Genomic DNA, 25,701 nt, shown 5'->3' on the forward strand with positions numbered 1-25,701 from the left:
AAACAGAGGCTCGGACCGAGGCACGTTCGGCCGTAACCTTGAGTCTGCATCAAACAAGAATCATGCAAGCTGGAATCTGCAAGGTCCAGCATGCACTTGGGGGAACTGGCCCGGGCCACTCACGACGGCGGGATTACGCCTGCTCGCGACTATAAATTCGAGCATATCAGGACAAACAACAGGACCACAAGCATCAGACGCAAGTGACAACAACTACTATGATGCACCAGTCCAATCTGCTCAAGGGACTCCCCTTGTTGGCGGTGGCAGCCCTGGCCGTGGACTATCCTACTCTGCCTAATGACCTGACCACCCCGTACCAGCAGCGACTGGCTATCATGGGGCCCACATGTGAGCACCTCCTCTCCCAACCATAAACCGACAGTATCTAATCAACCCCTCTATCTAGCGGTCTCAATTGGATGGAACACCTATGAGAAGCTGAACTCGAGCTGTGTCGAATACGGCACCTCCAGCAGTGACTTGAGCCAGCAGGCCTGCTCGACCAAGTCGACGACCTATTCCACCTCGCGCACTTACTCCAATGCTGTAACTCTGACGGGCCTTACGCCGGCCACCACCTACTACTACAAGATTGTGTCTGGCAATTCCACGGTGGAGCAGTTCCTCAGCCCCCGGACCCCTGGGGACAAAACCCCCTTCAATTTCGATGTCGTGATCGACCTGGGAGTATACGGGGCTGATGGCTACACCATCTCCAGCGACTCCTCCACGAGCAAGCGAGAGACGCCGTACGTCGAGCCCGACCTCAACCACACCACCATCAAACGATTGGCCGACACATTCGACGACTACGAGCTCGTCATTCACCCCGGCGACTTTGCCTACGCCGACGACTGGTATCTGAAGCTGAAGAACCTGCTGGACGGCAAGGACGCCTATCAAGCCATTCTGGAGCAGTTCTACGACCAGCTCGCTCCGATTGCCGCCGGCAAGCCCTACATGGTCAGTCCGGGGAACCACGAAGCCGACTGCGATGAGCTGTCGTTGCTCATCGATCTCTGCCCGGAGGGGCAACGCAACTTCACCGACTTCATGCACCGGTTTGACGAGACGATGCCGTCGGCCTTCGCCTCGTCCTCCACCAACACGACCGTACAAACCCTGGCTGCGACCGCGCGCACGCTCTCCAACCCCCCGTTCTGGTATTCGTTCGAGTACGGCATGGTGCACTTCACCATGATCGATACCGAGACCGACTTCACCGACGCCCCGGATGGCCCGGATGGCTCTGCCGGGCTGGATGGCGGCCCCTTCGGCCAAGCCCAACAGCAGCTGGAGTTTCTGGAAGCGGACCTGGCCAGTGTCGACCGCAGCGTGACCCCGTGGGTGATCGTGGCGGGTCACCGACCGTGGTATTCCACGGGCGGCTCGAGCAACATCTGCGACGCGTGCCAGGAGGCCTTCGAGGAGCTCCTGTACAAGTACGGGGTGGATCTGGGGGTGTTCGGCCACGTGCACAACTCGCAGCGCTTCCAGCCCGTCTACAACGGCACCGCGGATGTCAATGGGCTGAATGACCCGGCGGCGCCCATGTACATCGTCGCCGGTGGAGCGGGCAATATCGAGGGCTTGAGCTCGGTCGGATCCGAGCCCTCGTATACGGCGTTTGTCTACGCCGATGACTACAGTTACAGCACCGTGCGGGTGCTGAACGAGACGCATCTGCAGGTGGACTTCATTCGATCGGAGACGGGCGCAGTTCTGGACTCAAGTGTGTTGTACAAGAGTCATACGGAGCAGTTTGTGGTGCAGTAGAGGAGTTTGATAGGGGTTGGTGTTTCCCTGGACCTGGCATACAAGTGGTATTGGCATTTAGAGATAATGAATCGAAACACGCTGCTGTACAGACTGTGAAGCTAAAAGGAATGCGAGCCCCCACCCGTTAGACCATCCATCATTTTCATCTCCTCCTTATCCTAGAGGTAGCGGATCTGCCGGAAGGACCGCAGCATCATATACACTCCATGCAGGGTGGCGAAGATGCCCGCCCCTGCAACGCCCCAGGCCGCGGCTTGCACCCGCAGCGAACTAAGCGGGATGTGACCGGGTTCGAAGCTGTCCCGGCGATAGGTATCCGAGCGTACGATGTGTCTTCGACGCTGGGAGGGGTCTATTACCTTCACTCAGTGACGAGGTTCTTGGTTGTCTCTTGTTGTATCTCAAGCAACCCTACCCGCTGACTGGATGCGTTGGCCGAGATTGGACACAGCTGGCCTTGAGCGACTGATAAACGCTTGGTACATGGTTGAGTTTGGTTTTGAGGCGTGCTTTGAGGTGTGGTGAAAGTGGAATTGGGACGTCTAGCATCAGCGAGATTGAAAAAAAAGGTGGAGAAGGGTCGATTTATCTGGAGGCAGGGCAGTGGCGACAATGACGCGGAGAAGCTGGAGAAGACTCTCGCAAAACCATGGATCACAACCGAGCCCGCTCGTGACGCAACAATAATTGCCCCAAGCTGTCAATGAACTCCTGCTGATGTGTAATATAGCCTAAATGACCTCCAGGCATGTCAACCACGGGCAGATTCAGTCGGTCGGACAAGACACAGATCGGTTGCGCGGTCAAAACCGGGGATTCTTCTGCCCCGCGCATGAGCACCAGCTTGCCCCGATGGCCCAGGAGAACCTCCGGCTCGAAGGTGGTGAACTGCCGCCACTCAGCCATCTCAACTCCAAAGTACCAGTCTTGGTTGCTGGGGGGGATGGACATCAGCTGTTTGAACACTGGCGAGGCAACGAACAGCTCTCGATCGCGTTGACTACTCGTGATGGCAGTCAGGATCGCATTGGCCGCCGGCACTCCACGCTGGCGGAACGCAGCAATGATTTGATCGATATCCTCACTGAATCCTTGTAGGGTCGTCGGCGTGAACAGGTTTCCCAAGACGGGCTCGTGAACAATGACCTTGCGTACCAGCTGTGGATGGGCGTTGAGCAGATTCATGGCAATGTTGGCTGCCCAAGAGGATCCGAAAACAATGGCCGGCGCACTGGGTGAGAGGTGTTGAATCAGGGCGGCAGCATCCTCGACATTCGCCTTCAACAGTCTGGATGCGTCGAAGCTGGGCGCATCTCTGATAGGACTCCGCCAAAATCCTCGTCGGTCGTATGTCACTACTCGAAAGTGGGACGACAGGAGAGATGCAAAAGATGCGAAGAAGGCTGCGGTGCCGTTGCCCCCGGCCATGATCAGGAGAAGGGGGCCTTGGCCACGCACTTCATAGTACACCTTGGCATCGGGAACCTCCAGGTGGGAGCATTGTACCTCGGAGGACACTGGAGGCTGCATTGTGAGCGCGATGAGAGAACAAATGGACACCAACGGTGCAGGCAGCTCATCGCGCTATATAGTCCTCGACAGGTTATGTAGAAGCCCTAACAGCCGTCCGCCCTCCTCCCTCCTTCCTTCCGACCTGTCAAACAGACCGGCTCGACCAGACCCCCTAAGAAGTCCATGGCAGCCCAAAGTGGGTTTGGAAGAGACAAGCGATCGGTTGCGACTGGCTGTGACTGCAACTGCAAGGCAGAGGCGCTTGAGTTCGCAGCTGAGAAGAGGGGAATCCCGCATGGTCTGGGCCAAAGCGGGCTCGGCAATCGTTGCCTTGGGATCTGGGGCTGCATCGTGGCAGCTTGGCAACGAACCATTCGCTTCGCTTGTTCTTTGTCGCTTGGAGGGCTGCCAGTGCAGACGCTAAGCTGCAGTTTTTTTTGAAGCTATAAATCACTAGTTTGGTGGATGGTGGCGTCAACAGCAAACGTCCGGTATGCGGTTTCCCCGGCCGGTGTGCGCCCTGTGTTCTCCCTGCTACCGAAACGGAATCATTCGTATTGTATAAACTAAGTCACTTTCATGCTCTTTCGACTCGGAGGATCCGAGCGTTCTGTGACACTCAGGAGACTATCCAATAACGAAACTTTCCGGGTTTACTTCCCTCGGGCATCCCACCTTAAGAGATGTCAGCCGCACCAGAAGCCTCCATCAAGACATGAAGATGACATGACTGGGATATTCATTCCGGTGAAAGAGACAACAACAGTGATATTCTTTATTCCTGAATCTGACATCTCGGAGTCATATGAATACGAAGCAGAGGGCGCCTGCTGACGGGTGCGATAGATACTTAATGTTGTTGTCGACCAGAATTTGAAGTCTGAGATGCTCGATGTGGTTGTGACACCATTGAAATCCACTTGTCAGCATATCGACTGCGATGCTTGAGGAGAAGATACTTGTTGCTGACGACTTGTCCAGGGCTACCATCGATCTGTTGCCCAAAACTCGCAATGATCTTTCTATCCACTTCGAGTCCTTCTATGGGGTGAAGCCTCGTCATGTCTCTCCTCTATTCAAGATCAGTCTTTCAGATCTCAGCTATCAACCCAAGGTGAGAAGCTTACGTCTATGTTTGACAAGCCAAATGACGCTCATGCTTTTCACTTTCCACTTTCTAGGTCGAGAGACCTACTGCGGACTGGGCAGTGACGGCAGCATTCCAGGCCTTCCGGTCTTTCCAACTCGCGGGCTACAGCCCCGTTCGTCGCTTCGCCACGATTGGGACTGGATCCGGAACCGATGCTGTGGGCGCCCTCGAGGTCTTCTTCCCTGAGCTGGTCAGCATCACCATGACCGACCTATCGCCCGAGGTGGCTGCAACCGCCAAATTGAATCTGATCTCCGCGGTTCATGACTCCCGGAAGACGATTCAAGCGGTGGCTCTCGAGGCTACTTCCTTGACGGGGTATGGTTTAGAACCATTGAAGGGACAGCAGGTCTTCGACCTGATCGATGAGTGTGTTCACCTCCTTTCATACACTCCTTCGTGACCTACAACCTAACGCATGCCCCGAGGAACTTACCCAACATTCCCCTCCCAGAGGGAGCCACTCTACTGGAGGATCAGACCTCGTCGACGTACTTCTCTGGCGCCGATGTACCCTATCAGATCCCTCCCTTCGTCTCCTCCGCGCTTCTCGACCTGCACTACACCAGCCTCGTTCAGGCTCGCGCGTTCAGCCTCCTCAGCGCGTCTGGAGTCATCCTGTCCAGTATTGGCGGACGTGTTCCGATCGCAACGATCCTCTCTCTCGCCGACACCGCCGGCTTTGCAGGACGGATCCTCTCCATGAGTTGGAAAGTGCAGAGTGAGCCTGAGTCGGTGATCGGTGGTTATGCAACTCAACAGCAGCAGGGATTGGGTCCGGTGGGCTCCGAGTCTTTTAATTGTACTCTGTTTACAGGGCTGGTGAGACGCATGCTGACACACAGGATGTGGCTTTCCGGAGCAGTTCTACTTCTATCGCACCACCACTCTCCGACGCACCTTTCACGGTCGGACTCCGGCGGGCGCTGCTCTCCGGGCGCTACAGATTGAGCGGGAGTTACTCTCAGAGCGGATTGATGCGATCGCAGCCTTGGAGTTGCACCAGGAGGGGGTAGAGTTGGGTCATCCGGTGGTGGTCATGGCGAGCGTTCTGAAATGAGCGTTCGTCAGCTGAGGACTGCAACTATCGCAAGGGGGCTTGTAGTCAATCGGTAGTGTTCTTGTTTATTTTAGTGAAAGAGATGAATGGATACTGCTCAATATTTTCTGTGCTGCTTGGTGTTTGTTGTTATTGTTCGGGCTGATCCTCAGCAAGATATATACGTCGGACAGCATGCGATAATTCCACTATCCGATGGGACAATATTTGACCACAAGCCAGAAGTTACATGGCAAGGTTACTTGCAAGGCTTTAGAGAGGGAGATACCCATTTCTTATTGAAAAGGGTAAAAAAAGGAGACTAGGAGGGGAGAACAGACTGAGGTTTGAGAAGCAAAAAGAATGACCTACGCAGGGCTCGAACCTGCAATCTCTTGATTCGTAGTCAAGCGCCTTACCATTGGGCCAGCAGGCCAGCTGTTCATGTTTGGCTATTTTTAATGGTTGATGATCCATTTCAATACTCGAATGCTTCAATGTCTCGCATATCTTCAACTCTCGAACACTGCAAGACCAGAAAACTACTTGAAATAAGCCAACGGATAGACCACTATGATAGACCACCAGTGTGAGCCAACGACCTAATGCATTCTCCCTCCGGTTTGAAACCTTGCCCTCTCAGCTCGCCTCCTGTTATCGGCCGTCTTCGGGTTCTCTTAGCCCAGATTGCTGAATGAAGGTGATTACACAGTCAAAGCCCATCATCATCCCTGTAAGTACTGGCCCAGCGCTATGGAAAACAGTCAGTGCACGACAGAAAGGAATCCAAGGGCCGGGCTGACCGTATCCCAGTCTCCACGCCCATCAACGAACCGCAAGTCCGTCCCGAGCCGAATGACACCGTTCTCGTCGTGGTTCACGGTCGAGGCATGAATCTTAGTGGGTCAATCAGCGAACATCCTCCATCGTCACAGTAGCCTTCATACCATGTAGGAGTCATGGAAGACCACATCCCCGGCCTCATATGCTGAAACAAGCCACTGGCGTTGGTGCTCCTCACCAAAATGCTTCGGATCCTGACTGAGCATGCCATTGGACATCATATTCTGGTTGAACGCGGTCTTGGCCTCCTCTTCCGAGAGCCCTGCCGCTTGGGCCTTGTTAGTTCGGTGGCCCTACCTAGGACACGGCCTGGTCGTGTTAGCCCAAAGCGATCGATAGCCAGCTCCAGCAACTACAGACCATTTTCAAGGTAGATCAACCCGCCCCCGTTGAGGGCGATGTCCCCGACCGGAACCCACGCTGTCAAGACCGAGTCTTGCCCATGCCGCAAGAAGATATAGTCGTAGTGTACCCCAGTGGCTAGATTTCCAGGGAGATTATTCCGCAGGATAGTCCTTTCCAAAGCCCATGTGCTCTTGCCCCAGCCGGTGAATTCCTCGACGAAGGCGATGAGAGCCGGATGTTTGCAGAGATCATTGCGATACCAGTCTTCAGCATGGGCACGAAGGGCTAGCGTCATGAAGGTCTTGGATGTGGTGGTTCCGGTGCCGTGGCGACCGGTTCCAAAGCCGGGAAAGTCGGTGGCGTCCCGAGAGCGATCGAAGATCCCCTCGATTGGGGAGGTTCGGGGATCCAGAATCCCGGTCGGCGCAAGCAACTCGAAGTATTTCCTCCTTGCCTCAAGGACATCGGCGCGAGGCAGAAGGCCTTTCAGGTAGAGATACCCGTCTCGTTCCCATCGATGCCGCATCTCAGCCATGGGAGTTGTACGCGGACAGGTTGCCTCAAGCCGACCCGTGCTTTGAGGGTTTAGTTGGCCATCGTTGACGTATAGGTCGGGGAAGTCGGTCTCGGGATGGGACATGATGAGGATTCAGAGCGTCTGAGTTGCCAGGGTGAGAGGTGAATTGAGAAAGAGAGTTGATGTTGCTGGGCCATCCATAATATACCTAGTGGTGCATTGCATAGGGCAACCCGGGGGAAAATTACCCAGAATGGCATTTCATCCCTGGTAGTACTTCGGTTACAATACATAAGCTGCGCCCGGACCGAAATTTCCCTCTGGGGTATAAATCGTCCGACTCCATGTATCATTCACGGTTGCCTTCGAGACCCCAGAAAGCTCGGAGGCGATGGCTCACTTTCAAGCATGGCCACCCCACATGCAGCTCGGCTTCAGCGACCAGATGCATCAGCTCTCGAGTCTCCTCGGGATCGTCAAACAGCTCACCACCCACTGCGATTGCCAGACCCGCGGTTAGCCTGGCGGGCATATATTCCGCATCCGACATGGCTATCCCACAAATGATACGAACCGCGTTACGCATTTCTTCCTCCTGCTTCTGCAGATACCGAGCGCGCCCCATGCCTAAGCTGGGCAGGCGGGGGTCATGCGCCAATAATAAAATGCGAGACAGTTGGAGATATTGCTGGCCTGCAATCGGGCAGTCGGAGGTGTAGTAGATCACCGGGAGTATACTGTCCCTGTCCGCGCTGGCGGATGGTGCATCTTCCGGAGTCTCCGGGCGAAAGCGAAAGGTCCACAATTGTGTCCGATGTGAATAGTGTATCGGCTGAAACGCGTCTGGCTTGTGCTGTTCCCAGTCTAGGACATACTGCCACAGTCGATCCCACTCCAACTTGTCTTTGGGTCCGTTACCGTAGACAAAGGTGGTGACCCGTGCTGCGTGTGCAATCATGCGATATGTCCACGTAGCATCCTCAGCGGGGCGCCAGTGACCAATTCACATTGCAGGAGGCAAGGCTGGGGTCAACGGCTCGTTTCACCATGTTTCCAATGAAGATCTCTTGTCGTAAAGCCACAATCATGGCTGCATCACTGAATCCAGATGGCTGGACGTTGCCACCCTTGATCTGGAGCAAAATCGAGGTAGAAACCGCATGCGATGTGAAGACTTGTTCTTCGGTTGGCTCTTATGCTAAAGTCAGCAGTTGGGCTCGTGCTTTGGTTTAGATCCCATACGCACCGGACATCTCTTCGAGTAATCTTAACAGCATGGCGGAAGCCAGCACGCTATCGTCCAAAACCTTGGACGTATCATTGAGACTCGGGATCAGGACTTCGAGGCATCGCCCCTCATATCCATGCGAGTCACAGGAGCTGATCCCCATCGTCAACTCTCGATGTCGGGCAGATATTGCTAAAACGGCAAATAGGATGGACGGGTCTTTGGTAACGGTGGCCCCCACAACGGTTTGGAAGTGCCTGTCAGGAATGCAATAGTCGAACTACGCTCGGCCAATGTCATTACTGTAGTTCACATACGTGCGATTGGGCACTTGGCTTACCCACAACACTAAATTGGCGAAGAAATACTTCACCAGCTGGGCCTCTTCCCTGGAAAGTGGCCAGAACTGCGGCGAGGCGGTCGACGCAGGGGTTGAGACTGACGGGTCAGGGTCATGGTCGGACGGAACTGCTGATCCTTGATTCTGCGATGCAAGCGGTCGCTTCAGAGAACGCTCCTTAGGACACCGAGTCGGTGGGATTGCGGAGCTTCTGTTGCCAGAGTCAACCTCATCCATGTCCACCAGTTCCGACGGAGTGGCTGATGGGATCCCTTTAAGTCTCGCGTTCGTCCGCCCTGGAGCAAACCTGCGGCGTTTGCGCTTCGTCGATGGTATATCCACCAATCTAATGCGGAGGTCGGGCTGACGACCCTGGCTGCAAAGCAGACCCGCTCGCTCGCAAGGGGAGCAAGTGTCGCGATTGACTGCAAGATCACCTACATCACAACTGAGTACATCGACCTCTATGGTCAAGAGTGATTTCATTCAGGCTCACATTTTTGGTGTTTATTGCGGCATCGCTCACTGGCAGTACGGTGGAATATCTGGCCTTAGCTCACATTGTGTGCAAACCCTCCAGAGGCATAGATAGCCATACCATGCAGGAAGCGAGCGTCCACCACGAGGGGAATTTCTGCAGAGTGCCCGACTGTGAGTTGTGTTGCCGTCTACGTTCAAGCTGTCGCTGGCCGATAGCATAGCGAAGCAGCCTGAGTTGGAGAGATGAGAGTACTGTAGTTGACTTAGTTATTGTACAGTACCGAGTTGGATGATGGCCAGAACCGAGCGGGCATTGAGGCATTATTGGGGCTGAAAAGACGGGCAGAACCGAGCGGAGAGGAAGGCGGTGGCCCTTCCTCCGGGTGCACTGTTTATCCGTCCCGAGGTCTTTTCGGGCCGGTTCAGCAGTAAGTTAAACTCTTTGACATAATAATAATAATGCAGACAGACCTCGACCTGATCTTGACAAAAGTACTGACCCTTTTTTTACACTAGCTTATAGCTATTCGCTCACACTGGGAGTGAGGAGCCTCCGAAGAATGCCCGAAGTTTGGCAATCATCGGCTGGATTGAGTATCTCAAACGAACCGTGCCGCAGCGGAAGGGCGGAACCGTTGATTCAATGAATCAATTTAGGTTCGACCGGTACAGTCCAGGATGAGACATCGGGTGGATTGACGCCTTGGTTTACGTCTGCATGGCCCTGATCTCGGAGTATGGATGTAATTATACATATGTGTACAGTACATGCACAGAACAGTACATGCACAGAGAATTATGCTCGAGCACGTGCATGAGGGCTTGAGGCATGAACGATGAGCGGCTGTCTACCCAAAATAGACCCATGATGATCCTATGGGGCCGCTGTCGATGGCGAGGCAGCAATGGACAGATGATGACCAAGCTCTATGTTTGAGGGCCACCAAGATGTTATAGATGAGGCTGGAGTAGTGATCATACTGCACCCTACGCCTAGCTGATAGCAGCTTCCGGTACTCTGCATGGTCTTGGTCAAGGTCATCAAGCCGTTTTGCTTTTAGCTGTAGAGCCAGCCGTTTTTGCTCGACGGCAAGATCTTCGTTCTTGATCTATGCGATCACACGGTGCTTATTTTTATCTCGACATCCCTGCTGTTGATATCATCAATATCTTCACCTTAAGCTAGTAAATCCTTCAGGCTCGAACAGGGAGCAAGTAGTCAACGCACGAGCATGGCCGAAGTTGTTCCACGCCAAGTGTGGAAGATAGATTAACTCGAGATTAAACCCACTGCAACGTGCCGTAGCGTGTGCAGATCAGGCGCAAACCCAGGCGCAAACCCAGGACTTAGCTGTCACGTACTGAGGTCAGACTCGGTTCTAGTTCCAGCCTGCTACCATGCGCGGAAGGTGTCGGGCATCAGCTAAAAATCTTAGTCCAGGAGCTGGACTAGGTCAACCCTGGCCATTGAGCTCCTGGTGACTGGATTTGTATTTTCAGTTCTTCCTCACTTTCTTTGAAGATTCAAAGCATGCTCATCGAGCTATCGAAAGCAAATGGTGGTACCCAACCATGGCCCTCAATGAGACTGGAGTGATCGCACCGCCTGCCGGGGTCACGCCAGACTTTGCGCACCCTACACGACATCTGCACACGGCGAATCGCGTGGTCGTCATTGTAGGAACGACTGCCAGTGCCATCTCTCTATTGGTGCGCATCTACAGCAGGCTGGTGGTGGTGAGGAAATGGATGCTGGATGACAGTAAGTGGCATGGGTGCGTCGGGTAAACACGTCTAACCAACTGGCCATTAGCTGTTCTCGTGCTTTCATGGGTGAGTGTCGGTAACTAGACGACTGGCATCATCGGCTGATTTGGAACGCTCATGGTGCAGATGTTCGCAGCCATCACACAATCCGTCTTACTTTGTGAGGTGTTCCGAAGTGTCTGCTCGCTTCCCGGAGATGAATCGCTAACAATACACCGGGATTTTCAGACGGATACACACACGCTGGGCTTGGGATCCATCAATGGGAGCTCACAGAAGAAGACTACAACAAGTCACTGAAGGTACGGAGTTCCAGTCGTGCCTGGTTCGTCTAGCACTGTTGATTGATGGCCAAGCAGGTTCTCATGGCTGGCGCAGTCATGTACATCCCAGCCCTTGGACTCTCCAAGATCGGCCTCATCATTCTCTATTATCGCCTATCCGATATGCAGCGCAGCTGGCGAATTATCCTGTGGAGTTTCACGATATTTGTCATATCCTACATGGTCATTCTCGAATGCTTGTTCCTCTTCGGCTGCAACCCGATCCAGAAGGCCTGGGACGTAGCCATTGAGGGGCAGTGCATCAGCCGGGCCTCGATTTTCTTGGCCGGCACGTGCGCCAGTATCTTCATCGACATTGTCTTAGTGATCACGCCTCTCCCGGTGGTGGTGGGGCTCAACATGGCGCCCAAGAAGCGCGTCGGGGTGGCCTGCATGTTCGGGCTTGGCGGACTGTATGCTTCATCCTTCCTCGTCTTTCGTCTGTCGCACTGCAGCGACTAACCAATTCATGATTGTGGGTAGGCCCCTGATTACCAGTTGTATGCGATTGGCGTCGGTCGTCCCAATGCTGCATACCAACGACGAATCCTATCGACTCGGGGCTATGGTGTTGTGGATGTAGGTGATGATGAATTCGCGTGGTGATGGCAGGGTGCTGACCGTCCTACAGCAACGTTGAAGCCAGTCTGATTATTGTCACGGCTTGCGTACCGTCCTTCCGCCAGGTGTTTTTCTCTGGCTCGTGGGGCAGCAGTGGCAGTCAGGAAAGGGCCTTGAGTAGTTATAGCCTGCGCAGCGGGCAGCGACGACATCGCGGTTTCACCAATATTACACTAGACCTTGACCCCGATCGACCGGAATCTGTCGAGCGGGTTGTGCCTGATAAAGCTTCTCATTAAGCTTAGGATCATCTTCGTCCATTTGAGATGGGTTTCGAGTCAGGAGTTCATTGGGTCAACAAAGTTTGGGTTTTGGCATATGCATTTAGTTTGAGCCAACTATAGAGACGGCGTGGTCAGTGCACACAGGTTCTTCGGATTGACTTGATGGTAGCATAGATGTATTCATAAAATGTATTGATTTTCCCCCCTCTACAGCTTGACAAACTGACTCTTCTCTGCCATCTTCCCGCGAGCCCGGTCACCGAAACCGCTTGCATAACATTGAAGATGAAGCAATCCGCCTGCACCGTCGCAACCGACTAATTGTGTAATTCCTCCGCTACTAAGGAATCGACGCAGAACTGCGTGAGAGGCAAGGAGGGATTAATCCCCTCCCGGGTGCGACTGAATATTTCGGCTAATTTCGTGACCAAGGCGTTTTCGATAACTAGGGTTGCTTTAATTAAAGCGGTAGCGGCAGTCAACTGGTCTCTCAGACCGGCTTCCGGTGAGGAATAAGATGCAGGACTAGAAGAAGAGGGGGTTTGCTGCTTAAGAATGGCGAATCTGGTATCGCGGTTCCAGCCCGCATCCAGCCTCCGACCGGATAAAACCCCTTGGTAGCCCGGTGATAATGTGATAAGTCTCTGGGGTTTGGATGGGATGGCGGATGGTGGAAGCGACCCAAGGCCCACACCTTCTGTTCAGACACGGCGCGTAGTCCGAGCTTCTCGAGATGATGCGTAAGGGGTTTCGATTCTGCGACGACACCGACGGATGAGACTATTCTTAAGTCTATGGAGACGGCGGGGAGACTCTGATTTATGCAGTGGCGGACCAGTACGTTCTGATAACTACCCCCAGCAGCGTAGTTAGTCTGGCCTGCGTTGCTATCGAACCTACTGATGGAGGAGAGAAGAATAAAGAAGTAAAGGTCGGAGGGAAGAAGGGTATGCAAATTCCACAATCCTTGGACTTTGGGCTTAATGGCGGCGAGGTAGTCTTTCACGGGTCATGGTCTCGAAGTTTCCATCCTAGAGTTGATAAGTAGGATTAGTACTGATTTTTGTGATCTGTTGCTGTTGACGGATCGATCTATATACGTACCATCAGCACCATGGCGGGTTGAATGACGCCACGAATGGGCGGTAAGTGGAAGGCATGTTGCTGTAGAACCGACTACAGCTGAGTCGCGTTAGTGATTTCACAGCTGGCCAGCACACTTGTGGCCCCAGTGGTCTGTCGTAGACGTGCAAGCCGTGGAGGAGTTCCTGTTGTGGTGGAGGTAGTAGGAGTAGAAGCAGAAGCAGCCGATCGAGAGAGGAGGAGGAGGTGGCGGACACCGCCTTCCACCATTAGTCGCTGGGCGAGATACTGCCAGATGCCCCATACACCGCCTAGAATTAGATAAGTATCCTCACGTGATAGCATCACCACCGGTCCCACCGCCCGCTGCAGCTTCACCTTCACCTTCACCTCTTCTTTCACCTCCACCACAAGCTTCCCCGCGTGTTGCCCGGTCTGCATCGTGCGAAATGCCTTATCAATGTCACCCATGCCGACCCGCGTGACCGGCGGTCGAATCTCCCGTTTCTCCATTAATCCATTGATCGCTCCCAAGATCCGATACACCTCCTTACCTCTCCGTTCCCCGAGCGCGATCGGATCCAGCAACGCGAACATAGTACTCCGCCCCAACAGTCCCATCTCCACTATACTGTTCTATTCGATATCTTGCTTACCGATTTCGAAAATCCTTCCAAAACATCCCCACGCACTGCTATATTTCGCGCAACAAAGCGCCCGCAAGCGAATTGAGTACTATATCCACTCTCTTTTTCTTAATCGCCGATATAAAATAGCTTGCAAAGAAACAGTTGCGATTACTGAAAATATACGACAGGCAGATTTTATATTTTCTACTAAAAAATCGCATTTGTATTCTAATTCGACTATTACAAAAATCTCTATCCCGATCCACCGCGCGATTATAATAGCGGCTTGGCCGACACCCCCCGTGCCGGAGTAAATAAGCACTCGTTTATTATATTAAAGATATATTAGATTTACCAGAGTATAATAGACGATAATAAATATAAAAAAAATAGAGACTGCTGTGAGGAAGTCTATTTCTGCGGACATCTGGACCATATTAGTAAAAAAAATACATATTCTAATTGTAAAATAGCCGAAAATAAAAGTATACACCCGCTGTCCAGCAGTAAAGCCAGCGGCGCGTACGACCGGTCCGGTACGGGTGATTACTCCGCTGTATTCAAAGCCCATCCGCATTTCGTCGAGCTGACCCAGCGCAACTATAATAGTCCGAAAATTAAGTCCGAAAGCGCATGGCTCGATCTCTATACAGTCGTCGGTAAGAGTCTCATCAATATTGGGATCTTCCGTAAATATAAGACTGTTGAGCAGACCCGGGGGTGGCAATTTCCAGCCGAATATTCTGGCCAGGGGTCGACCAAAGCCGCATCTCGGGGGCCTGAGGCTGTGTGGTGCTTACCAGCTGGGCCTCCTGTCGGTCTTCGTATATCCGTGAGATATGGATTACGGATCCCGCACAGCGTTTTCGGTTTCTGGCAGAGGAGCCGAGGATGCTGCCAATGTGTTGCGGATAATGTGTGCGATATCAGTCGCAGTTGAGAGAGATCACACGGGGGCATTGGGGTCTAAGTCCACCGAGACGTATCGGTGGAGAGGATTCTCACAGCGCAAATTGCTCCGCAGGAGGGTCATCCAGCATTGGCTGACAAATCTCGTCTAAGATGATACAAGTTTTGCCATCGGCAACAACCTCTTCAAGCGAGGAGACAACGGAGAGGCCGAACACAAATTCAGCAGCTAGCCCGTGCTGAAGTGCTTGCTGCCAGTCTTCCGGCGGGTTTGTTCTAGAAACGAGAAGAACTTCTGTTGGAGTGGCAGATGTCACGTCTGTCTTGGCCGTCGCAACGACTACTTCTTCTTGGTACCTGTCTGCGTTGAGATCTGGCTGAAGGTGGGAGCTGACCGACTCGAAACCGGCCTGCGCACAGAGCTCCTTCCACAGGCCACTGGTAACCCTTGAAGGTGATGCCAATCATTAGATCTGAGAAGCGGTGCATGATGTCGTAGGACCATTCCTCTTATGAGCCAATGGCAGCTGTCGCAAATATCGTAGCCTCCCATGTTCAGTGTGTACGGTCAGGCTGAACAACTAGGCGTCTGGTCTGGTGATGGGGTCTTGTGATGGGCAATTCATTCGAACGGCCATCCTAAAACTCCTGGGTCAGGGTTGGGCGCGTTTGACTGCCTGGCAATCAGTAGTCGAATGAAAGGATGATTCTCAGCCTGTGCTGGCCCTTGATGCATCATATCGGGTGGCTCTGATCAAGTACTTTTGTAGCCGGGCGGGCCGATCACCAACGTTGCGAATGTTGAGCCCGAATCCATGTCTCTTCGGTCGTCTGGTTCTCATCTCTACTTGAGTTCTTGCTGTACCTTGATCCACCAGCAGCCGCAGACGTAACGCAAGTATTCCCCTGTTGCAGAATGGCAAGGAGGATTCAAGCATTGATCCACTGCGTCCGGAGTATCTGAAGCCCCGAGCAAGATTACGCTGGTGTTCATATCTGCCTATGCTACGGAGTCACGCGTCTGCGCCACGAGATCGATCTTGAAACAGAGTGCAGCCAGTGGTAGGACGCTCTTCGAGCTGACGTCTGCATGGTGTTGAGCTGCCATTGTTACAAGACTACCACTGTTGCCTATCCCATCCCCCCCCCACCCGCCTTCGTATGCATGATCTACCACTAGTGGCATACTGGAATGATATCACACTTGAATAGTGGCATTTTCCCGGTCATCCCCATGCAGAACGACAAAATGGTGCTGTATGGTCAAAAGCCAAATTCTATTCTCAATATCTAACATATAGCGCGTTGGTAATTGCTTCTCACCAGATTCAAACGCAAACAATCCCCGTGAACGCACGCCCATCCTCCTGATACAGATTGTCCTTCCGTTTCCCATCCCTATCACAGCGATAGACACCACCCCCGAGGTCCGTCAGAAAGATATCCCCAGTCTTCCGATCGAGACTCACCCCAATCGCCTCATGCAAACCCCGAGCCAGAATCTCCGGCTTGCCCACCGGTCGACCCTTTACATCCAAGCCGACTCGATAGAGTGCATTGCCCTGAGGCAGCTCCCCGCGATCCGTCCAGTACAGCTCGCCTTTCTCCTCATCGATCTCCAGATCAATCGGCTCCGGCAGTCCGCTCAGGATGCACAGTTCCCCGTCCCCGTCCTCGTCCACAACCCCCGGTGGTGCATGGATCGCAGCCGAGAAGATGCGCCCTTTGCCACTCTTGGGCGCGCCCTTCTGTGTCCAGTAGAACCGGTTGAACCGAGTCGAGACGGCGATCCCGACGCACCAGTCCTCTACGTCAGTCACCCCCTCGCCCTGGCGCCCTCGCTGTCGTGAGACAAGAGTCTCCAGATCCGACCCGTCAAGGTTGCAGCGGTAGACTGCGCAGCCTTCGCGGTCGGAGAAGTACAGCTTCCGCGCTGTCTGGTCGAGAGTCAGCTGCTTGGGGGTGTTGATCGCGCCCGGTTCGAGGACGGTCTGGATGTCGCTCCCGTCTAGAGCTGAGGAGTAGACTGCACCATCCTGTCGGCCGGGGACCCCCATGTTGGTCCAGAAGATGCGGTTGGTGGTGGTATCGACTGCGATGCCGTCAGGAAGGAGCTGGTTAATGACCAACACTTTGGGGTCGGTCCCGTCTGCCGCGAGAGAGAGGATTTGGCCGACTGGGGTGGAGATCGAGGAGGCCGCTGTGGAAGAGGCGAGTCCGACGTCGAGGACGAGGAGACGGCGGTCGTGGGTGTTGCTGGGGTCACTGCTACTGTTGCTGGCTGCGCTAGACAGGGGATAGAGCCCGCCCAAGGCGCATTTGGCGCCCAATCTACCTTTCTCGAGGTAATTGGTGGTGAGGTAGTCTACGGTCCTTTCGGAGGAAAGGCCCCGTTCGTGGATGTAGTGCTGCTCAATGAAGGCGACGGTGTCGAGGCCAACGTCTGTTCCACCATGCAGACTTAGTATGACGAGACAGAGATGCAATGAAGGGCATCCAACTCACTATCCATCATCCTGCACGGCAGCGTCCTTCCCCGAATAAACATCTCCTCCCACATAGCATCAATTTCTTCGGGGACGGACACCCCCTCCGAGAGAATGGTCAGCACCTCTCGTTTGACCGCCGCCCAGAGCCGATTGAAGATAAACCCAGTCGATTGTTTGCGTGCGACATACGGCGAGGTCGCGCCTTCGCGGCACCGCTCCACCATGAAGGGGAAGATGTCCTCATGCGTGAAGCCGTCCGTCATCAACTCCACTGTCATGCACTGCGGCGGCATGTAGTAGTGCATGTTCAGGATTCGTGGCTTCACTGCGTCTGGGACTCGGTCTAGCATCTCCGAGGTCTTGTAGGAGGAAGAGTTGGATGCAAGAATGCTATCATTTGGGGCGAGGGCGGATAGATCGGCGAAGGTGGCGATCTTCAGAGGCAGCTTTTCGGGAACGGCCTCAATGACGAGCCAGGCGGATTCCACTGCTTCTTCGAAATTGGTGAAGCTGTGTGCTTGGCCTGGGATGCAGCCCGTTTTGCTGGCGTAGGAGGAGATTTGCTCATGAATGTAGGCGATGCCGGAGGCGAGTTGCTCCGGGCTGGGGTCGCGGAGGTGGACGTCGTAGCCTGCGGAGGCCCAGATGCATCCTATTTGCTACATGTGTCAGCGTATCAATCAGTTGATGGGCCTCGAGAACACTGACCGATTCGCCTTCCAAGGACGCCAGCGCCCAAAACCGCGACGGGGCGGTTCCGGTAGTCGTGCGGTGGTGACCAGCTGGAATGCATTTTGTAGGTGCAAGACGATGTGTTACAGGTTCGGCAGTCAGCAGGAGGAAAGCTTATCTGGCTCGTTGCATACAGACAGGGATCCGAGATTCCAAGGAGCAAATGCTATATATAAGATCTGCTCATATAGTGGGCTGGTGGCATACGAGTAGTAGTTTCCCAGGTATATTCGGGATGCCGGTATCCGGCCTGCCGCGGCATGCCGAGGTGTGGTGCTATGCTTGGATCCACTGCTTGCTTGATCCCGCGGGAGAGCGGTTGCTATACCTCTACTATAGTTATACTCATACTATAGTAAGTCCATAAAGTACAATACACGTATTTGTTGGGACAGACATGAATATACTCCCGCGGGATGTGGTCATGATCCCAACAGTCACCGTGAGCCCCCCACCATCCGTGCCCTCACTTCTTCCAGGATCACCCTCTCATCCTTCTCCTCTACTTCCCACTCTTTCTCAATGATCGTCTTCCTGTCTTCACTTCGCAGGCAGAACTTCGCCCTAACAGCACCCGGATCCGAGTCCCTTGACAAAGGCAACTCCTCATCCCCCTCCCCACCCTCATCTTTTACAATGTCGAACCCCCACAGCAGCCTCGCCACCACTATGAACAACGAGGCCCGCGCCAGTCGGTAGCCCGGACACAACCTCCTCCCAAACCCAAACGCCGAAACCGGCAGCCCAGGATCCTCGACATACCGCTGGGGCTGGAAGGCCTGCGGCTCCTCAAACACCTCCTCATCCATGTTGAACCCCCACTGATTCGCGATGACCGTCGCACCCTTCGGAATCCGGTACCCCAGGTACTCGTCCTCCTGGATGACCGCATGCGGCACTCCAATCGGGGAGATGGGCCGCCAGCGCAGGAGTTCGGAGATGATCGCATCGAGGTAGGGCAGGGCCGGGATGTCGGCAAAGGTGGGGAGCCGTGAGCCGCCGACCACAGCATCGAGCTCGTGCTGCGCCTGTTTGACGGTCTCCGGATAAAGCACGCTGGCAAGGACGAAGTTCTCCAGCACCATCTTGGTGGTGTGGATGCCCGCCACGTACAGCTCGCCCAGCGAGTAGCAGATGTGCTCCCATGGAAGAGAGGCCATGAGGTCGGACTTGGTGGCGATCTCGTGGCTCCAATTCCAGCAGGGAGCACTGAGAGCGCTGTCGGTGCACTCCTGGTAGACGGCTTTGGTCCGCTCGTGCAAGGCACTAGCTTTAGTGCGCCAGGTGAGGAAGCGGCGGGCGGGGATGAGGCAGTCCAGGATGGGGAACAGATCGAGTAGGTTGGTCCAGAAGGCGGCGGCCTGGAGAATGAAGACGGCCATCTCGTTGATCTGTTCCAGGCGCGTGTGGTCGCTGTCGGAGCGGCCCTGGCCCTTGCCGTAGACGAGGGTGAACATGACATTGGCGGTGTATTGGTGGAAAAGGTCGGAGAGCTTGGGGGTTGTGCTGTTGCCGCTGTCTGCGGGTGGGAGGAACGAGTGCATCAGCTGCTTACTTTGGATATCCTGCAGATGCTGGTAAGCGTTGGTGCATTGGTAGTTGAGCAGCGACATGTGCAGCCGACGATTGAGGCGCCATTCGTGTCCGTACGGCATGAAGGCAGCCGCCAGCCCTTTGTGGAGGTATTTGTCCAGCCATACGGACGAGGGCCGCGAGCTGTAAATGCTGGCGCGTTTCTCGAGCAATTCCTGTGCGACCTGGCGAATGCCCAGAATGATGAAGGATCGCGTGCCGATCTTGAAATGCACTACCGGGCCATAGGCCTGTCTCCATGCATGGAAGGTTGGAGCGAGATCTCGTTGCTGGATGAGGGCTGTCAGTCCGGCCACGAGACCCGGACCCGGTGGGAGTGGCAGTGCTCCTGATGGACCGGAGCGGATGAAGCCGCCATGATACAGGCAGAGAGACAGCACCAGTATGAGAAGTGCGAGGAGGACTGGGGTTTCCATTGCTTCACTCCTTGCTTCTTTTCGTGGGCCCTGAGAAATGTCAAAGGGATCGCCCGGGGAATGCGGAGCTTTACTACGGAGTAGGTAGCAACTTTAGCTTTCGATTCCCCACAGAGACTAAGACCTACGTCACCTCCAAAGAGCGATGCTGTATTGAATTGTAGGGGATAGCGTGTACCAATCATCTTGTTACTAAAATGGAGGGTTGGCCATTTAGGAGACTGGGATTAAAATAGTTCAGGTACTAGTGGACGTGGCATGCAGAATCGCCGTCGAAATGCGCTGGCAAACCTTCTTGGTGGCCGATCGACACGCACGATCTCTTCAATGGGTTTAACGTGGGCATTGCCCCGCTGCGGTAAGTCAGATCGTGCGATCGGGCTAAGCTGTGCTCCGTAGTAGGGATCATTTGACGAGCGAGAGAAAGGCCTCTGTGAATGGGGGGTATCTATCATATATGAGTCTGTCTATGTTGTTGTTTTGGTCCTGCCAACTGGAGAAAGAACAGTCCCGTATCCAAACAGTGGGAAGCCAACCAGGCGGGGAAGAAAGCAACAACGCAGCACATGATAAAGATGCAAATGCGCAAGTCTGCGAACTTCTAGGTCCATAGTTGAAACATGGATACGTGTATACGTGTATACGTGTATGCAGGCACTCCTGCGGGACAGAATCCATGGAATCCCTCGGAAGGTCAGCATGCCGTCTGTGTGTGCTGTTGACAATAGTGATGATGGCTTTCGTTGGTCGGGGGCCCACTCCTTTGAAACATGGATTCCACTTTGACGAGGCCAAGCCTTCGCTCACTAACGCAGGTCAGGCAGAGTCAACAACACGACCATGTCATAGAAGTTGCCCCTTGCCTTGCCTTTCAGTCAGGGGCTGATTGATTGACCCGTGGGCGAATGTTGATCAACTATACTGTTTGTACGGTCCACCTCAGGGTACGTATGCGGGTCCCGTGACCTTCTTATGACCGCCAACAAGAAGGCCTGCGACTGTACAGTACATTACTTGCTTCGGGCTTTCCAAATACTACTTGATTGAATGCTCCCAAAACTCTACACAATTTATAACTTTCTATATACGTAACTCTGTACATGTATATGCGGCCTTCAACCAAACTAGTTGCTGGTCTGGGGCGGCCACTTCACTCTTCGCTCCGCCCGCACGTACAGATTATTCGGTCGGATCAGTTGGAACATTGGATCATACTCCACGGGCACGAGATCATTCTCCCGACTGAAATGATAGCGGTAGATCAGCTTTGGGAGGAAAATCTTCACCTCCTGAAGCGCAAAGTTGAAACCAATGCACATGCGGGGACCCATGGCAAAAGGAATGTATGCCGCCTTGTGTCTTTCCTTCACCTGGGGGGTATCCCACCGGTCAGGATCGAACCGGCTGGGATTGTCCCAGAGGTCGGGGTTGTTGTGAATATGGTGCAGACCCGGCACAATGACCGCATCTTTGGGGATCTTATAGCCCCCCGGCAGGATCAAATCGACTTGGGCGGTCCGGCCGGGCTGGAATGACGGATTGGTGAGGCGCATCGTCTCTTTGATGTATTTGTCTTGGAAGACCAAGCGATCCGTAATCTCGGCTGTAAGCTCGGTGTCTTCCGTGATACCGTTGTCGATCAGCTCCTGCAGCAGTCGTTCCTGCATCCCGGGATACGTTACGAGACCATATATCAACCACGACAGCAGGGAGCTCGTGGTCGTGAATCCGGCCGCTGTGGCCACAATCAGCGCCCAAACCAGACTCGATTTCGGCAGCTTTTCCCCCTTGTTGTCGGTCGCACGGATGGCATAGTCTGAAAAGATTATGCATTAGCCTGGTCAGAATGCGGAGGGGTCATGAATGGTAGCGAAGAGATACTCACCGACCATGTTAGAGGCTTGCAATGCCGCCTCCTGTAAAGGCAAGTCTGTGACACCGCCGCGCTCTGCATCCTTGATAGACTGCTCCACCATTGCCTCCAATTTCGCTTTCAGGTTTCTCAACCGCTGGGGGTCCCCGAATGGAAGCTTGCCGTACCAGTCTCCACGAGAGGTGACCTTCTTGTTTAGAGACAGCATTTCCGCAATGGAGTGAACCATGTCGTGCACAGGAGCATCGGGGGAGGTAAAATGCTCCATATCCAGGCCCAGCGTGAGTTTGCCCACCGCCTGGGATCCAAGCTTCAACATGTACTGGTACACATTGAAGGCGGAGCCTTGTTCATCCAGCGCGTCAAACACCTTGAACGCGTCCTCCACGGTTCGCTGCATCGTCGGAGCATAATGCCGCACGGCCTTGGGACCAAGGGCTGGGGGCAAGAATTTATGGGCCACCCGCCATTCCGGGGTGTCGGTATCACCCAGGAAGACACCCGCAGAGGGGGTTTTTAAGGCATGAAGTGGATGGGCTTCGTTGATCTTCTTAGAAAAGAAGTCCGACTCGGCGAAGACGATGGCGGCGATTTGCGGATCGTTGGTATGGTATGTGGTACGGCCCAGGTTGGTGGTCTTGAAGATCCGGCCATACTGGCTATAGAGCCGCTGGTGATTACCCAGATGATCTGGATAAACCTCAAAATAATTGCCCACGTACGGAAGGCCCTTTGGACCATCGGGTTCTCGTACTGCGTGGCCGTTGATCGTGATGGCTACGGGTCCGGTAGCCGCGAGGACATCGCTGACATCGACGAGGCACTCCATGTCGGTTTGAAAGCCGATCTCTGACTTAAGGTTAGTGATCAATGACAAACGGAGCATGATCGTTGTCAGACTGACCAGCTGGTTCCACAATGGCAAAATGAGCAGCCACCGTGTGCTTCAGTTGATCCAGGTTCGCCGAGGCATCAATTGTGATGTGCTTGGCGGACGTGGTCGCCTCGCCCAAGAGATAGAACTGCTGGTTCGACATGGGGTGTGGTCACGATGATATGCTTGTTGATCTGGACTTGATCGGCCTCTGGGGGAATGACTTGCCCCTGTCTTTATAACTGGGTAGATGCCAGTATCAATTTTCCACACTTAATGAAGTCTCATATACCTGTGGAGACGCATCCATCCCTCCCGCGGCTCTGTCTCTCCCGCGGCAGTGAGGGAGGGCCCTACGGCTTCATCCCGAGGTAGCATGGTCAGCTTTTCAATCCCCCCTTGGACGATTGGCCATCCTGCTAACGTGGTCATTTGGATGTGGGTCCAGAACTAAATCAGGGAGAGTATTGGTCGACACCTCAAGGCATAGTGCCGCTCTGTCATGATATACATATAAAAGAGTCACCGCGCACAGCTAGCCCGCAGGCCAACTCAGTAGATCTCATTCTTTGTTTCCAGACTTCGAAAAAGGGCTTTCCTCCTATTCCACTTGCAATGCAGGACTTACCGCAGTATACGATGGACGAGGTCGCTGGTCACAAGTCCAAGGATGATTTGTGGATTGCTATTCATGGCAAAGGTACCCCGATCACTCGTGGACCGCTTGCCTCTATGCCAAGCCAACGGAATGCTGATGAGATTTCTTGATGTAGTGTACAACGTCACCGAGTATGTTCGAGATCATCCTGGCGGGGCAGAAGTACTAATGGATGTCGCGGGACTGGACGCGACCGAAGCGTATGAGGACGTGGGCCATTCCGAGGTATGCACGGGAGTCATATTCACCACGTATGTACTGTACATTTGAAGGCTGACATGACACCCACAGGATGCAGACGAGATCCTCGAGACATATCTCACTGGAACATTGAAAGATGCACGCGAGCGGGTTCGGCCCCAGACCGTCCGATTGATCCAGTCCACGAGCCCTGTGCCACCCACAGCCCCGGGGAAGGCCGGTTCCATCACGCCTGTAGCCCTAACCATCTTCTCCATCGGCGGGGCGGCCGTCACCCTGTTTTATGGCCGTCACTTGCAGGCCAAGCTCCTTGCAAGTTGGTCGGCACTTCCCGAGCTTCGAAGTCTCCTGCCCTCGCTCCAATCCCCCCATGCGCTGTCCACCTCTGGGGGCTTCTATACCGGGTTTGTCGCGGCAGCCGGACTGGCGACCCTCGTGGGCTCGATGGTCGCATCCAAGTTATCACAAATGACCCAAATCAAGTCGGGCTTCACCAAGTATCCGCCCTACATCAAATGTCGCAAGCGGATTCGAGGGAATCCTCATCTGGTCAAGGGGTTTCTTGATCCCAAGGCGTACAAGAGTCTCCCCTTGATTCGCAAAGAAGAACTGGCCCCCAACGTCTATAAGTTCGTGCTGCAGCTCCCCAACCCGCAGGATGTAATCGGACTGCCGATCGGTCAGCATGTTGCTATTCAGGCGAACGTCGACGGCAAGGCCGTCTCCAGATCCTATACTCCTACCTCGAACAACCTGGATCGAGGAGTCTTGGAGCTGGTGATCAAGTGTTATCCCGACGGTTTGCTGACGGGACGGTATCTCGCCAACCTGGAGATTGGCCAAGAGATTCAGCTCCGGGGCCCGAAGGGCGCGATGAAGTATACCCAAGGGATCTGTAAGCGGATCGGCATGATTGCCGGGGGCACCGGAATCACCCCTATGTACCAGCTGATCCGGGCGATCTGCGAGGACCCGACCGATCTTACGGAGGTCAGCCTGATCTATGCGAATCGCACGGAAGACGATATTCTGCTGCGGCAGGAACTGGACCAGTTCGCGCACAGGTATCCTCGGAATCTCCAGATCTGGTACATGTTAGATACGCCATCGGAGACTTGGGCATTTGGGAGGGGGTATGTCACGGCAGAGACCATGAAGGAGCGATTGCCTGCTTCGTCTCCTGATACGAAGGTCATGTTGTGCGGACCACCGGGGATGGTGAACGCCTCCAAGAAGGCTTTGGTGTCTCTGGGGTTCGAGGCTCCTGGGGCAGTGGCGAAGATGTCGGATCAGATCTTCTGTTTTTAGTACTGTGCCCATAGCTCGTTTCTGGGGGGGGGAGGGGGGGGTCCAATAGGTAGATACTGTGGGAGTCTGGCAAAGGCATCGAATATATGTAGAGTATGTACATACGAACATTCTGCAGAGAACATGAGGGATTGAAGAGGACAAGTGCTAGAATTGCTAGAAAATACTCTGTATCCATGATCAGTTGTCCACATACCGATTACTATAATAGTTCTCTTCCTACTTGCTTGTCCTATAGCCGTATTTGTATTTTGGCAGGATACTAACTTATGCCATCGGGGAGTGCATAAAGTCAGTTGGATAGCGGCCGCTGACTAACTATGCATTGGGAACGAAGGGTTGCCCGATTTGCCCGGTTTGCCTGGTCTGCCTCATTTGCCTCGTTTACCTCATTTGCTTCATTTGCCTCCTCCCGCGGGATCTCCTCTTCTCCACGTCTCCTTCATCGTTGCCGAGGAACCTACCTTGAATCAACTTACACTTTCCATCCTCTTTCCTCCACCCTCCACCCCTTGCTTCCACTAAAACTTCCTTATGTCAGCTCGTCGCTACCGATCTACGGTCGCCTGTCACTCATGCCGTCAGCGTAAGGTACGATGCAGCATCAATGTCACCGGGGTTCCCTGCATTCGCTGCGCCCAAGACCATGCCGAATGTGTGGTGGATCCTCCTCCCGCTGAGAGGTGAGATGAGAACGGCAGGAAGCGTCTTCTAATCAAGCGAACATGGCTGACGGAGTGGGGGAAGTGCCAGGACCAGCCGGCG

The 25,701-nt window shown here is 54.0% G+C and overlaps 12 protein-coding genes and 1 non-coding gene across 13 annotated transcripts; 4 read left to right on the forward strand and 9 right to left on the reverse strand.

Annotated features, from left to right (window-relative positions):
* Positions 1-218: 218 nt before the first annotated feature.
* ASPACDRAFT_55626 (uncharacterized protein) lies at positions 219-1,779 on the forward strand (the record flags this gene model as incomplete). Its single annotated transcript, XM_020203028.1, has 2 exons — positions 219-351; positions 410-1,779. The coding sequence occupies 2 exons, from the start codon at positions 219-221 to the stop codon at positions 1,777-1,779; spliced, it is 1,503 nt and encodes a 500-aa protein (XP_020051048.1).
* A 161-nt stretch (positions 1,780-1,940) lies between these two features.
* ASPACDRAFT_48537 (uncharacterized protein) lies at positions 1,941-2,267 on the reverse strand (the record flags this gene model as incomplete). Its single annotated transcript, XM_020202150.1, has 2 exons — positions 1,941-2,134; positions 2,198-2,267. The coding sequence occupies 2 exons, from the start codon at positions 2,265-2,267 to the stop codon at positions 1,941-1,943; spliced, it is 264 nt and encodes an 87-aa protein (XP_020051049.1).
* A 149-nt stretch (positions 2,268-2,416) lies between these two features.
* Positions 2,417-3,357, reverse strand: ASPACDRAFT_1892229 (alpha/beta fold hydrolase). Its single transcript, XM_020198662.1, has one exon. The coding sequence runs from the start codon at positions 3,310-3,312 to the stop codon at positions 2,437-2,439; it is 876 nt and encodes a 291-aa protein (XP_020051050.1). The 5' UTR covers positions 3,313-3,357; the 3' UTR covers positions 2,417-2,436.
* An 877-nt stretch (positions 3,358-4,234) lies between these two features.
* On the forward strand, positions 4,235-5,504 carry ASPACDRAFT_48539 (uncharacterized protein; the record flags this gene model as incomplete). The annotated part of the gene is made up of 4 exons (XM_020202151.1): positions 4,235-4,408; positions 4,476-4,813; positions 4,873-5,224; positions 5,310-5,504. 4 exons carry the CDS (start codon positions 4,235-4,237, stop codon positions 5,502-5,504), a joined length of 1,059 nt encoding a protein of 352 aa, XP_020051051.1.
* Positions 5,505-5,847: 343 nt separating this feature from the next.
* On the reverse strand, positions 5,848-5,919 carry ASPACDRAFT_t320. Its single transcript has one exon. It is a non-coding gene; the product is annotated as a tRNA-Arg (tRNA).
* Positions 5,920-6,195: 276 nt separating this feature from the next.
* Positions 6,196-7,206, reverse strand: ASPACDRAFT_55628 (uncharacterized protein; the record flags this gene model as incomplete). The annotated part of the gene is made up of 4 exons (XM_020203029.1): positions 6,196-6,234; positions 6,287-6,379; positions 6,431-6,594; positions 6,687-7,206. 4 exons carry the CDS (start codon positions 7,204-7,206, stop codon positions 6,196-6,198), a joined length of 816 nt encoding a protein of 271 aa, XP_020051052.1.
* Positions 7,207-7,537: 331 nt separating this feature from the next.
* ASPACDRAFT_64991 (uncharacterized protein) lies at positions 7,538-8,993 on the reverse strand (the record flags this gene model as incomplete). Its single annotated transcript, XM_020204062.1, has 4 exons — positions 7,538-8,167; positions 8,235-8,380; positions 8,435-8,673; positions 8,734-8,993. 4 exons carry the CDS (start codon positions 8,991-8,993, stop codon positions 7,538-7,540), a joined length of 1,275 nt encoding a protein of 424 aa, XP_020051053.1.
* A 2,016-nt stretch (positions 8,994-11,009) lies between these two features.
* ASPACDRAFT_82443 (uncharacterized protein) lies at positions 11,010-11,843 on the forward strand. Its single transcript, XM_020206093.1, has one exon. It carries the CDS (start codon positions 11,369-11,371, stop codon positions 11,786-11,788), a length of 420 nt encoding a protein of 139 aa, XP_020051054.1. The 5' UTR covers positions 11,010-11,368; the 3' UTR covers positions 11,789-11,843.
* Positions 11,844-13,151: 1,308 nt separating this feature from the next.
* Positions 13,152-13,767, reverse strand: ASPACDRAFT_48544 (uncharacterized protein; the record flags this gene model as incomplete). The annotated part of the gene is made up of 3 exons (XM_020202152.1): positions 13,152-13,202; positions 13,276-13,347; positions 13,390-13,767. 3 exons carry the CDS (start codon positions 13,765-13,767, stop codon positions 13,152-13,154), a joined length of 501 nt encoding a protein of 166 aa, XP_020051055.1.
* Positions 13,768-16,120: 2,353 nt separating this feature from the next.
* On the reverse strand, positions 16,121-18,074 carry ASPACDRAFT_1860733 (putative 3-hydroxyacyl-CoA dehydrogenase; the record flags this gene model as incomplete). The annotated part of the gene is made up of 3 exons (XM_020197767.1): positions 16,121-17,235; positions 17,298-17,933; positions 17,990-18,074. 3 exons carry the CDS (start codon positions 18,072-18,074, stop codon positions 16,121-16,123), a joined length of 1,836 nt encoding a protein of 611 aa, XP_020051056.1.
* A 158-nt stretch (positions 18,075-18,232) lies between these two features.
* Positions 18,233-20,081, reverse strand: ASPACDRAFT_128018 (cytochrome P450). The gene has a single exon (XM_020197096.1). The coding sequence runs from the start codon at positions 20,020-20,022 to the stop codon at positions 18,451-18,453; it is 1,572 nt and encodes a 523-aa protein (XP_020051057.1). The 5' UTR covers positions 20,023-20,081; the 3' UTR covers positions 18,233-18,450.
* Positions 20,082-21,146: 1,065 nt separating this feature from the next.
* On the reverse strand, positions 21,147-22,932 carry ASPACDRAFT_48547 (cytochrome P450; the record flags this gene model as incomplete). The annotated part of the gene is made up of 3 exons (XM_020202153.1): positions 21,147-21,838; positions 21,908-22,744; positions 22,800-22,932. 3 exons carry the CDS (start codon positions 22,930-22,932, stop codon positions 21,147-21,149), a joined length of 1,662 nt encoding a protein of 553 aa, XP_020051058.1.
* A 452-nt stretch (positions 22,933-23,384) lies between these two features.
* ASPACDRAFT_37419 (uncharacterized protein) lies at positions 23,385-24,936 on the forward strand (the record flags this gene model as incomplete). Its single annotated transcript, XM_020200296.1, has 3 exons — positions 23,385-23,469; positions 23,543-23,652; positions 23,719-24,936. The coding sequence occupies 3 exons, from the start codon at positions 23,385-23,387 to the stop codon at positions 24,934-24,936; spliced, it is 1,413 nt and encodes a 470-aa protein (XP_020051059.1).
* Between the last annotated feature and the right edge of the window lie 765 nt (positions 24,937-25,701).

The sequence above is a fragment of the Aspergillus aculeatus genome (genome assembly GCF_001890905.1).
Source record: "Aspergillus aculeatus ATCC 16872 unplaced genomic scaffold ASPACscaffold_25, whole genome shotgun sequence".
Classification (NCBI taxonomy): Eukaryota; Fungi; Ascomycota; class Eurotiomycetes; order Eurotiales; family Aspergillaceae; genus Aspergillus; species Aspergillus aculeatus.